Source organism: Portunus trituberculatus, unplaced genomic scaffold, assembly GCF_017591435.1.
Source record: "Portunus trituberculatus isolate SZX2019 unplaced genomic scaffold, ASM1759143v1 PGA_scaffold_202__28_contigs__length_962959, whole genome shotgun sequence".
Classification (NCBI taxonomy): domain Eukaryota; kingdom Metazoa; phylum Arthropoda; class Malacostraca; order Decapoda; family Portunidae; genus Portunus; species Portunus trituberculatus.
In genome coordinates, this window is record NW_025541370.1 from 681,817 (window position 1) to 694,349 (window position 12,533).

General features: G+C 38.8%; 1 protein-coding gene across 3 annotated transcripts in view; it reads right to left on the reverse strand.

Annotated features, from left to right (window-relative positions):
- LOC123500305 (AP-2 complex subunit alpha-like) overlaps positions 1-12,533 on the reverse strand; it is a 47,105-nt gene that overhangs the window by 17,545 nt on the left and 17,027 nt on the right. For all 3 annotated transcript variants that reach the window (XM_045248989.1, XM_045248991.1, XM_045248990.1), the window contains exon 12: positions 1,791-1,988. In XM_045248989.1, the coding sequence (XP_045104924.1) occupies positions 1,791-1,988 (198 nt within the window). The remainder of the gene's footprint in view (positions 1-1,790; positions 1,989-12,533) is intronic.

Below are 12,533 nucleotides of genomic sequence, written 5' to 3' on the forward strand. Positions count from 1 at the left end.
ATGTTGCACTAGTGTACTCTATATAATTTCATTACCAAAAATGCAACTTCTTTTTTTTTTTTTAGGAAGACTGTTTACAAAGCACGTAAGCGGGCTTTATTTATTTATTTTTTTACATCATTAACGCGAAGAAATATATCGAAGTAGTCACTATCAGTCACTGCCTAGGCATTGTTTCCTACCATTCTAGTCACTATTAATCATTCATCGGTTTGTTACAGTCACGTTAGTAATCAGGCGAGTTTAACACTTAACAGCACTCCACAGTACACTTCCACATCACAGTGATGTCAATAACATGTCACTGTTCTTCACCAGTGTCACTATCTTTTCCCAAACTGACTATCTATATGGCACCAGATGTCATAACTGCAGTCACTGCCACCAGTTGCACGCGTCTCGGATTACGTCCCAGTTACAGCCTCTCACTCTGCCATTTTGTGTGACCTCTCATTATATTTCACTGTAGTGTTTCACATTGTACGCCTCAAGTCACCACTAGCAGTTCTTCTCCACTGTACCACTGACTTAACTCCACAGTCCGCATACAACACTCGGCGTCACCCTACACACGTCGTGGTTGGATACACCACTCACAATGTTAAATCTGTGTGCATTACACCACTCACAATGTTCACTCCTTATTCACCTCACTGTACTTCATTACTCACTGCACAGTGACATCACTAGCGACTGCATCACACACGCACATAACATTTTCAAGTGAGCCTCGACACAAGCTCTTCACACTTTCACTGTAAATCCATTGTTGGACAAAACTTTCAACAGCATTCACATTTCACTGTTTCATTGTCTCCACAGATATGTCAAGATGCCTGAACATGCACATAACAATTATAACCCCTCACTCTTGGCTGCAGCAGTATCCCTAGCACGACTGACTTGAACCGAGTAACTTGAGTGACTGTCCGTTGGCTAAACTGTTGGCCATCTCCCTGCTCGCCTGAGATTTTAAAATGACTCATTCGCAGTAGACATGGGTGTATGCAACTTGCCACAAATATGTACATAATAATAATAATAATAATAATAATAATGTTTCCTCCAGGTTGAGGTCAGCCGAGCCCTTAATCTGGTGCACCTCACAGCCTACACAAATGCACACGCCTTCCCACTGCTGCAGTATTCAGTAATGATTAGTATTTCCTTAAAAAATGCACCTTATATTGTATAAAACTTTACAAAATTATAACTAACAGTCAGCTGCCGCGTACTACCAGTCGACCGCTTTGGGTACGTTACTGCAGTGGCGGCACGGCTCCGCAATACCGTGTCAAATCCAGATCTACTGTTATCTGTGGTGGAACACATTCTTATTTTTCTTGTTCAATCTTAAGTTTGCTAAACAATCATTCATTCTAAATCATTTATCAAGAAGTACTGTAGGATCCATCACAATACATAATTTGAGCACTCTGTTTTGTAAAGCATTTGCATTGAAAACTGACAGATGCTTTATTCTCATTTTGAAGCCCTGTATCAGCCAAGTAAGAACCATAGTAATTTTCTGGTATAGTAGTCATTATAACTAACAAACTCCATGTCTACATGAGCTATTAGCAGAATCTTCCCCCAACATTTGCAGAGACCTAACTCTATTTATATAATACAAATGTAGTATATTATGTTTTTTTATGTAAGCAATTCTTTGTCAGGTATATAAAAAAGAACACCACATAATAAAAAAAGATAAGAGATTTTCATAGTGTTTAGAAAGAAATTGTTAAGTAAGAAATGCATTATTTACAATCAATAGCATGATACTTTACCAAAACATCAGTCGTGGTGGTAATGGATAAGTGGAGATACTCTGAAGCTCGCTGTTGAAGTTCTGCATCAGACGAACGTAAGTTAGAGTTTGATTTGAGGACATCTTGAATTTGTGACTTGATCTCTGGGAACAGGTTGATGAATTTGATGTATGTTGTGAGCAGGAGTGCACGTGTTGCAGCAGAACATAGGTGGTACTGTAAGAGTAAAAAAAATAATAAATTAATACATGAAATATATATATATATATATATATATATATATATATATATATATATATATATATATATATATATATATATATATATGTACACAGTTAACTCTTGATTAATGTAAGGGTTGCGCTCCAGGATACATTGTGTTATTCAATATCACGTTATTCAAACATAATTTTCCCATAGGTATTGGTGGGCAGTTACGTTCCTGGCCACTGGGAAAGTCTGCCTATTTTGGGCACTTTGCTACTCAAACCTTATAGAAAAATATTAATACATCACTGGGGTCACAGAAACAATAAAAACATACATTCTCATTTTATTGATTCTAATGGTACCCAGAGTGATCTCCCTCATTCCCGTTGCACGGACAATCATCAAGGTCTTCTCCCATAGCATAGCACATCTAACACTTGCAACTTCTTGGAATCACTTTCCTATGAGGAACGCTTGGATGCCATAGTATAGGACATAAGGTGAAAACGCAGAAAAACCATTCACTCACAATGCGGGTTAGCTCCAGATTGAGGAGTGAGGACTGTGAGAAGGAACAGCTGAGCTTCTCTGAACTATCACTCAGTATCATGGAATCCAGGTGATCTTCATGTCATGATCATATATGGACACAGAGATGTGATATCCATTATAGCAGGCAATAAAGGGGCGGAAACATATTGTGGTGAAAGAAACACATGAGCTAAATGGGATCACAAGAAGTGGCTGCTGCCAATCAGCAGCCTTCTTGTGATCCCCTTTAGCTTGTGTGTTGCTTTCACCACATTATTTGTTTTTCTGTCCCTCTATTGCCTGCTACAATGGATATCATATCTTTGCATTCATATATAATCATGCCATGGGATCACCTTGACTCTGTGGCAATGAGTGATAGTTCAGAGGCCAGAAGCAGCATGTTTGTGTGTGATGTCATCGAGTTAAGTTAACCCATGTTAAATTGAATAAATCATGCAACTGAATTGGATCTCTTTAAATACCAAGTTGAGTCAAATCAATATCACGTTTTTAAAAATTGCGTTGATCGAGCATTGACTGTATATGGATAACTTTTATCAGCCTCCAATGGTGCATGTCAGTAGCTATTTGTATACATATTGAGAAATATACATACAGTGCTCATCACAGCATTATGTCAGGCAAGCACCCTGGCTTAATGCCACGACAAAAAACAATGGCCTATCATACAGGGGGGGGGAGGGTTCTTTTTCCATCATGACATTATGCAGGGTACCAACAGTTAACATGAAATCACTGCCTCCCAACACACACCCCAGTTCTGCCTCGTTGCTGTTGTGGTGAGAGGAACTGTTGCGCTGTTCTCTTATTAGCGCCATCTTTTGTCTGTTTTCCCTCTGTTTCTAGGCTGCAGCTTGGTGACTATGGGTTAAAGGAAGTCATTAACACCTGTAACTATACCTCAGATCATAGAACTTCACAAAGCTGGTTGTAGACACCTAGAGATGTCTACTTTGAGGAGCCAGGCCAAGTTTTGAAAGACAGTAACTCAACACCACCGTCGTCCTTGAAATGCTTTAAACACTTTCTCACAGATCATTCACTCACATCAAAATTTGCCACAAATTCTCTTGTCTGGAGCCCAGCTTTGTGAAGCCTTATGGTCTGAGATATAGTTACAGACATTAACGACTTCCTTTTACCCATCCATAGTCACCAAGATACAGCCCAGAAACAAAGGGAAACAGAAAAAGATGGCATTAATGAGAGAACAATGCTGCAACACTTCCTCTCACCATGACAGCCAAGCAGGTTGTGTGTTGGGAGGCAGTTATGTCATGCAACTGCTGGTAACTGGTGATGTGAATGTGAAAACACACCTGGCCGTTTTAAAGGCTTTTATTGAACACAAAGAACTGAAACCCTGTAACAAATACAGAAGTTGAACATCAGTAATAAAGTAGAATACAAAAGGTATACAGGATATAACTAATAACTCAATACCATAGCAGACATGCACACACACATATACACACCTGACTCTCGTGGAAGAACTGGATGGAGTGTCTGATAACGACTCCACCTTGAACTGAAGTTACTTCCGAGCAAACCTTTGAACCACTGGACTTCAGTGTTTCAGTCAATCAAGTCTAGCCAACTATACATTACCACAATCACCCCCTCCAACAAAAAAAAAAAAAAACACATTAAGCTCTACCTAAGGTGGTGCAAAACGAATTGGTGGCCGCCTTGCGCGGCTTGAGCGTCTTAACTCCGTAGGTTCATTACTGGCTTCAGAGAGATGATGGGTGTCAGGTGTCGCTGAGGGCTGGAGCGGAATTTGAGGATCTGAATCCTGACCAACATTCTCCACTAGCATCTCCGGAGCATCACTCCTAAGATTAGCACTCTGTCCAAGATGTAGCCCAGCATCCAAATGTGTTCTCGTCCGGGGGCTGCTGTCACCACCAGCTAGCGCCAAGTGTTTAATGGACACAGTGTCTTCTCTTCCGTCGGGGAAACGAACAAAAGCGTATTGAGGATAAGCTTGAAGCAATTCCACCTCATCCACCAATGGGTCACTTTTGTTCCGTACATGTCGTCTCAGCAATACGGGACCCGGGTCACACAACCAGGTTGGCACAGCAGCTCCCGTTGATGATCGTCGCGTGTAGCTGAATAGTCGTTCATGAGGAGTAGTGTTAGTAGCCGTGCATAGCAGGGAACGGATCGAGTGAAGGCCGTCAGGTAGCACGTTTTGCCAGCACCGCTCCGGCAAACCACGCAATCTTAACGCAGTTGTCACAGCCTTCCCGATAACAGCGTTGAAGCGTTCAATTTGCCCATTCCCTTGAGGATTATAGGCAGTGGTTCTGCTAGAAGCTATTCCTTTACTTGTCAGGTAACTTCTTAGTTCTTTGCTCATAAAAGAAGCACCGCGGTCGGTATGGATGTAGGCAGAGAGAGAACAGCTGACTTAAACAACTTATGATGGTAGAGGTGTTCATACTGGAGCAAGGAAAAGCAAAGGGAAATCGAGAGTACTCATCTAAAACATTTAGAATATATATATTCTTGTCAGAGCTAGGAAGCGGTCCCTTGAAATCGACATTTAACCTTTCGAAAGGTTGAGTAGCTTTTATAAGTTGAGCCTTGTCAGGACGATGAAATCTTGGTTTACACTCACCGCATATCTTGCAAGTGGTGGTGATTTTACGTACTTCATCTAAGGAGAATGGTAGATTTTTAGATCATATAAAGTGGTATAGATGTGTAATTCCAGGATGGCATAGAGCGTTATGTAGCTCGGTATGGGAGTGAAGGTCCTGGCTGGCAGCTCCGCACTGTGCTCGTGATAGAGTGTCTGAAGGAATGTTTTCCTTTCCAGGTCTGTACACTATGTCAAAATTATATCCTGAAAGCTCCATTTTCCATCTCAATATTTTATCATTCTTTATCTTGTTCTTGTGCTGTTTATCAAACATATATGACACAGAATGCTGATCGGTTTTGATAGTGAAGTGTCTTCCTGATAAGTAATGTCTCCAGTGGCGAACAGCCTGGATGATGGCCTGCACCTCTTTCTCCACTGCGGCATGGCGTATCTCAAAACCTTGAAGAGTGCGAGAATAGAAAGCTACCGGTCAACCACCTTGAGTGAGTACCGCAGCTATAGCGTTGTTCGAAGCATCTGTTTCTACTTCGAAACAAAAAACAAAAAAAATAAATAAATAAATATAATAAATAAATAAATAAATGGGCGGGCAGTTCAACTCAGACTTTATGGGAGCAGTGCAGGATTTATTTTGAGATTATTGTATCTCCAAAACCTTCAGACTCTAAATTACCACATGGTGTAGTTTATTTTTTTGATAATGAAATACCCTTCCAATTAGGAAGCCATTTTAAATGTCTTGTGTGGTTGCATCATAGCATGACTCACACCCTAAAAGATGATGTATCACTTAAAACTTGTGTCTCCACAAAAAATTTTTATATGAATATTTTTCTTTCAATATATTTCAACCTTTGGTGTCTCTCTCTCACTCAGTGACTTACCGGTAGTAAATGGCCAGACGTCAAGCGAAGTCATGCGTCATTTAACTCAATTTTTCAGAAATATTATAACCTTACAAGCATAAATTTGATGAGCATTAGAATCAGATGCTTCAAGAAAAAAAGACAAGAAGTAAATGTTTAATTTTAGACCAACTAGTTGTGGCTGACAGCTTGACCTTGAATCCTTGCCTCCCCCTCCATCACCAGTGTTATCTCCCCCTGCTAGACCCTCCTTCACTCCACACACCTCTCTCTCTCTCTCTCTCTCTCTCTCTCTCTCTCTCTCTCTCTCTCTCTGTGTGTGTGTGTGTGTGTGTGTTTGTATGTGTGTGTATTTACCTAGTTGTATTTACCTAGTTGTAGTTTTACAGGGCCTGGGCTTTATGCTCGTGTGGTCCCGTCTCCATATCTACACTTATCCAATTTTTTTTTAAACTATGTACACTCTTTCCTGACACCACTTCCTCACTCAAACTGTTCCAAGTCTCAACACATCTTTGCGGCAAACTAAATTATTTAACATCTCTCAGACATCGTCCCTTACTTAGTTTCTTACTATGCGATCTTGTGCTTCTAAAGTCATATTCTTCTCTCAGGATCAGTTTCTCATTATCTACTTCATCCATTCCGTTAATCAATTTATAAACTTGTATCAGATCCCTCTCTCTTCTCTGCTCCAAGGTTGGTAGATCCATTGCCTTTAGTCTCTCCTCATATGCCATCCCTTTAAATTCTGGAACCATTCTTGTAGCCATTTTTGTAGTCTCTCTAATTTTCTTATGTGTTTCTTTTATGGGAGTCCACACAACTCCTGCATATTCCAATCTAGGTCTTATTTTAGTACTTATCAATTTCTTCATCATTTCCTTGTCCATATAGTGAAATGCTACTCCAATATTCCTTAGCAAATTATACATCTCTCTGAAAATTCTATCAATATGGCTTACCGGTTGATTATTTTCTTCCATTGTCACTCCCAAGTCCTTTTCCTTTTTTACTTTTTCTAGTTCTACTCCATCTCCCATCTTATAGATTCCCACTGGTCGTCTTTCACTTTTTCCCATTTCCATGACATGGCTTTTGTCCACATTGAATTCCATCTCCCATTTTTTGCTCCATTTCCAGATCTTGTTTAAGTCTTCCTGTAGTATTTCACAATCCTCTTTTGTTTAATGACTCTGCACAGTTTCGCATCGTCCGCAAACAGATTTATGTAGCTGTTCACTCCTCTGGCATGTCATTTATATATACGAGAAAAAGTATTGGTGCCAATACTGACCCCTGTGGCACTCCGCTGTCTACTGTTCTCCACTTGGACTTCATATCTTTAACTATCGTCCTTATTTCTCTCCCCTTAAGTAATTCTTCATCCATCTCAATGTGCTTCCTTTTAAGCCACCCTTCTCCTCTAACTTCCATAGTAATCTTTCATGTGGCACTTTATCAAAAGCCTTTTTTAGATCTAAATAAATACAGTCAACCCATCCTCTCTCTCTTGTACTTTATCAACTATTCTAGAGTAGAAACTCAATAAATTTGTCACACATGACCGACCTTTTCTAAAACCAAATTGGCTATTTGATAATATTTTGTTGTCTTCAAGAAACTCAATCCATTGCTTCTTTATTACTTTTTCACACATCTTGCATATTACACTAGTTAGTGATACCGGTCTGTAATTTAAAGGTTCTTCCTTCCTTCCGCTCTTATATATGGGAACCACCTCAGCTCTTTTCCACTCCACTGGCACTGTTCCATTTTCTATTGAGCATTTTATGATGTTGTATATTGGACTTGCTAGTTCTTCCCTACATTCTTTCAGTATTCTGCCTGAGACTTCATCCGGTCCCATTGCCTTTTCCTCATCCAATTCCGTCATCAACTTTTTATTTCAAGCTTGGTTACTTTAATCTCTTTCATATAGACAGTCTCTCTATTACCCTGTGGTCTTTCAAATTTGGATTCCTTAGTAAAGACCTCATGAAATTTACTATTTAACAGTTCTGCCATACTTTTGGGTCTTCCACCATTCCGTTTTCTCCTTTTAACCTTTCTATTGTTTCTTTTTGTCTTATTTTTCCATTTATGAATCTGTAGAACAATTTTGGTTGTTCCTTACATTTTTCGACAATGTCCTTTTCATAGTTCTTTTCTTCTTCCTTTCTCACCTTAGCATATTCATTTCTTGCTGTTTTGAAGTTTTCCTTATTTTCTGGATTTCTGTTTCTTCTCCACCTTTTCCATGCTCCATCTCGTTTCTCCTTTGCCCTAGCACATCTTGCATTAAACCAATCTTTCTTTCCTTCTTCTTTAGGTCTATATTTCGGGACATATTCCCTGACCCCAGTTTTGTATATTTCCAAAAATAAGTTATATTTCTCTTGAACCGTTAATGAGTTTTCCATCTCCTCCCAGTTTACGTTTTTAAAATAGTTCTTGAGATTCTCAACATCAGCCTTTCTGTATGATTCATCTCTATCTTCCTTTCCTTCTTCTATATCCATTTCTAATATTACATGGTCACTCTTTCCCAATGGGCACTTGTATCTTATATCATCGTTAATTGGTATATCCCTTGTAAAAACTAGGTTTAATCTTGCCGGCTCATCGTTTCCTCTGAATCTTGTGTTTTCCTTTACTCTTTGGACTATCAAATTATCTATCATTAGGTTCAGGAATCTATCTCCCAGGCATCTTCCCCATACCACTTTCATAATTTTCCCAGTCTACCTCCTTACAGTTGAAATCTCCTACCAATATCACTTTTCTCCTTTCCTTAATGATTCTTGTAAGACTCCTTATTGTGTCATCTATCATGTCTCTATATTCTTGGTTAGTCCATGAGTTTGTTTTGGTGGCACATATGTTCCAATGATTGTTAACTCCTTTTTGTTAATATGCATCTTAACATACAGTATTTCTGATTTTCCTTCCCCAAACTCCACTTGATTTACCACTATCTCCTTCCTTAACATCATCATGACTCCTCCTCCTCCTTTACCCACTCTCTCTCTCCTCCATATATTATACCTTTTATCTATGTCTATTTTTATTGCCTCATTTAACTTTGTTTCCACCAGGCATACAATATCTGGTTCTTCTTTCTTTATGTAATCTCTTAATTCTAATTTACTAGATAAAATCCCATCTATGTTTGTATACATCATTTTTAATCTCTTGTTCTTATCATTTCTAGTTAAACTTGCTCCATTTTTTTCTCTTCTTTCTCTTTTATATACCATTTCCTTATCCTGTCTCCTATAATTCTCCAAAAATGCCTTCTTCTCCTCCTCTGACCTTTCATTATTTTTTCTCTTGCTTCTGCCACCAGTTCATTGTGTCTCTTCCTTTCCTCCTCGTTTCTATTTTTCTTTATATATATATATATATATATATATATATATATATATATATATATATATATATATATATATATATATATCTTTGCAACCTTCTGTTTCTCTGAGTTTCGTTTTCTATATAGTACTTCTTCTGCTGCTGCTTGTGATTTTAGTAATATCTTAATTGGTCTCACTGTTCCTTCTTGATATGGTCCCATTCTATGTGTGTGTGTGTGTGTGTGTGTGTGTGTGTGTGTGTGTGTGTGTGTGTGTGTGTGTGTGTGTGTGTGTGTGTGTGTGTGTGTGTGTGTGTGTGTGTGTGTGTGTCACTGTTTGTTTGATCTGCTGCTGCAGTCTCTGACGAGACAGCCAGACGTTACCCACGGAACGAGCTCAGAGCTCATTATTTCCGATCTTGGGATAGGTCTAAGACCAGGCACACACCACACACCGGGACAACAAGGTCACAACTCCTCGATTTACATCCCATACCTACTCACTGCTAGGTGAACAGGGCTACACGTGAGGAGACACACCCAAATATCTCCACCCGGCCGGGGAATCGAACCCGGTCATCTGGCTTGTGAAGCCAGCGCCTAACCACTGAGCTACCGTGTGTGTGTGTGTGTGTGTGTGTGTGTGTGTGTGTGTGTGTGTGTGTGTGTGTGTGTGTGTGTGTGTGTGTGTGTGTGTGTGTGTGTGTGTGATAATAATAATGATAGTAGTAGTAATAATAATAATAATAATAATAATAATAATAATAATAATAATAATAATAATAATAATAATAATAATAATAATAATAATAATATATATATATATATATATATATATATATATATATATATATATATATATATATAGAGAGAGAGAGAGAGATATAGAGAGAGAGAGAGAGAGAGAGAGAGAGAGAGAGAGAGAGAGAGAGAGAGAGAGAGAGAGAGAGAGAGAGAGAGAGAGAGAGAGAGAGAGAGAGAGAGAGAGAGAGAGAGAGAGAGAGAGAGAGAGAGAGAGAGAGAGAGAGAGAGAGAGAGAGAGAGCGCTAGGTATCTCCCAACCCCCACCCAGCCCGAAGCCCCAGTCGGCAGCCGTTTTTTACTGCCGGGAGTGAAGAGGTCAATCATAATAGAAAACATACATTGGTACTAGTAACATTGCCTAAATGTCTAAATGCAAGCATGCTACAATCATGCATTATTGAGATGACCTAATAGAGTTAGTGATGACCTAATAGTTAGTGATAAGTATACTCCATTTACAAATTAAATAATTTTCTATGAGATATGTAAAGGTGGGTTTACACGTACCAATTTGGAACTGAAATTGCAAATTGCTAGAAGTATTGACTGAGTCCTTCTAGTCAGAAAATGTCACATAGCAACTGGAAAGTATCAAATACTTACCCACCAGGATGTCTTCCTCCAGTGACAATGCTCATGATTTAATTTATTTATTAAATTGATATTTCTCAAAGAAATAATATAATAATTTGTAGCTACCAAAAACGGAGAGCTATGTCTACAATAGGTCACCACCAGAAAGTAAATCAACCTAACCCATAATTTGTAATCTCCCAATCAAAGGTTTTCACCCACCGTGGATGCTCCCACACTTATCATTAATTTCCAACCTGGTAAGTGTAGTGACGTACTAGACGCAGCAAACCGTTGCTGCGCGCAGCAGCGGTGAAAAAAAAAAAAAAAAACGCCAGCATGTGTTATCCTATGGGACCTGACATACTAGAGAAACCGACGCCACGCGCGGTCGCAGTTTTCAGAGTCAACACATGTTAAGCTATGGCTACTGACATACTATGCCGCGGCGGGAAAACACTAATCTTCTCTGGTACATATATATCTCTACTAATGTAAGTATGTTGAAAATCTCAATGTATCACTTCTATTATTTCCTTATATTTTCATTGCTTCACTATTAATACAAATCTCACCAATATGGGTAGAAGTGACTTTAAACTAACAAGATAATACTATCATTAAGTAACATTATAATTCCAAAGTTGGCAACCCTGCCTGTGATGACTTTGATCTGCAGTAACTTTGAAGCATTCATCAGGTGCACTTTGTTTCTCGCTCACACTCCTGTTTGTTTTTCAGAAATAATATACAGATATCAATTGTGAACTTTTTGAACATGTCTGCGGAAGTTATTATTTCTATGGTAGAGTAACAGCCTGCTATCTGGGACAAGGGTTGTGATCAGTATAAAGATAGAATGGCAAAAGATAAAGCCTGGGTAACTGTAGCTAATGATGTCTATGAAGAATGGGATTCCCTCAGCAAGAAATTTACCACATCCATCCTCCGCTGATGTCCGAACAACACTGAACCGCACTGGAGGTCGGTTTGCCGCTCATAGTATATCAGGTTCAAACTTTCGTGGTTTGCCGCAAGCACGGCAAACCGCTACAGCACGCGGCATAGTATGTCACTACACTAATACGAGGTTGTAAAAAAAAGGAGAGAGGAGGGATATTGTTACATCAAGTATGGTTCTGTCCTATACCTAACCAATAACTTCAAAGGTTATAATCAGAGTAAATTAGCCTATATTTTCTCATAAGAAAATTGTTCATCTTAAGACTATGCACAAATGTGAACAAATTAAATCTTGACAAGATTCAATCCTCACCTCCAACAACACCCTGCATTGAGGAAAACAGTTCTTGGAGAGTGGCAGCTATTTTGTTGAACGACGATTTGTGCAAGTTTTTTTTACTGTAAAATTCAATTCTGGGTCTCAGAAGAGTTATTTTTTCCTCATCAACTCTAACATCTCTATCTCTGGAGACCACATTTTCAAAGTTTACTCTGTGATGTCACAATGTAAATAAAGTCACAAATCGACTGAAGTTTTGCGACTGGCTTTCCAGTTGCTAAGCACCAATATTCAGTTGGAAGCTCTACCAACTTTCAATTTCAATTGCAAATTGGCACATGTGAACCTGCCTTAAGTCTGGCTTGGTTATAAGCCCTATCACAACAAAGGTTAAGATATCATCAAATAAAATATCATATGAACCAGATACAACTAGAAATTTCATAATGAACTATGAACTGGCATGAAGCGTGTCTTTTTTGTAGAATTTTTATTTTCCTTAGCCAGTGGCTTTTTTGCACAATAAAGAAACAAAAAAAAG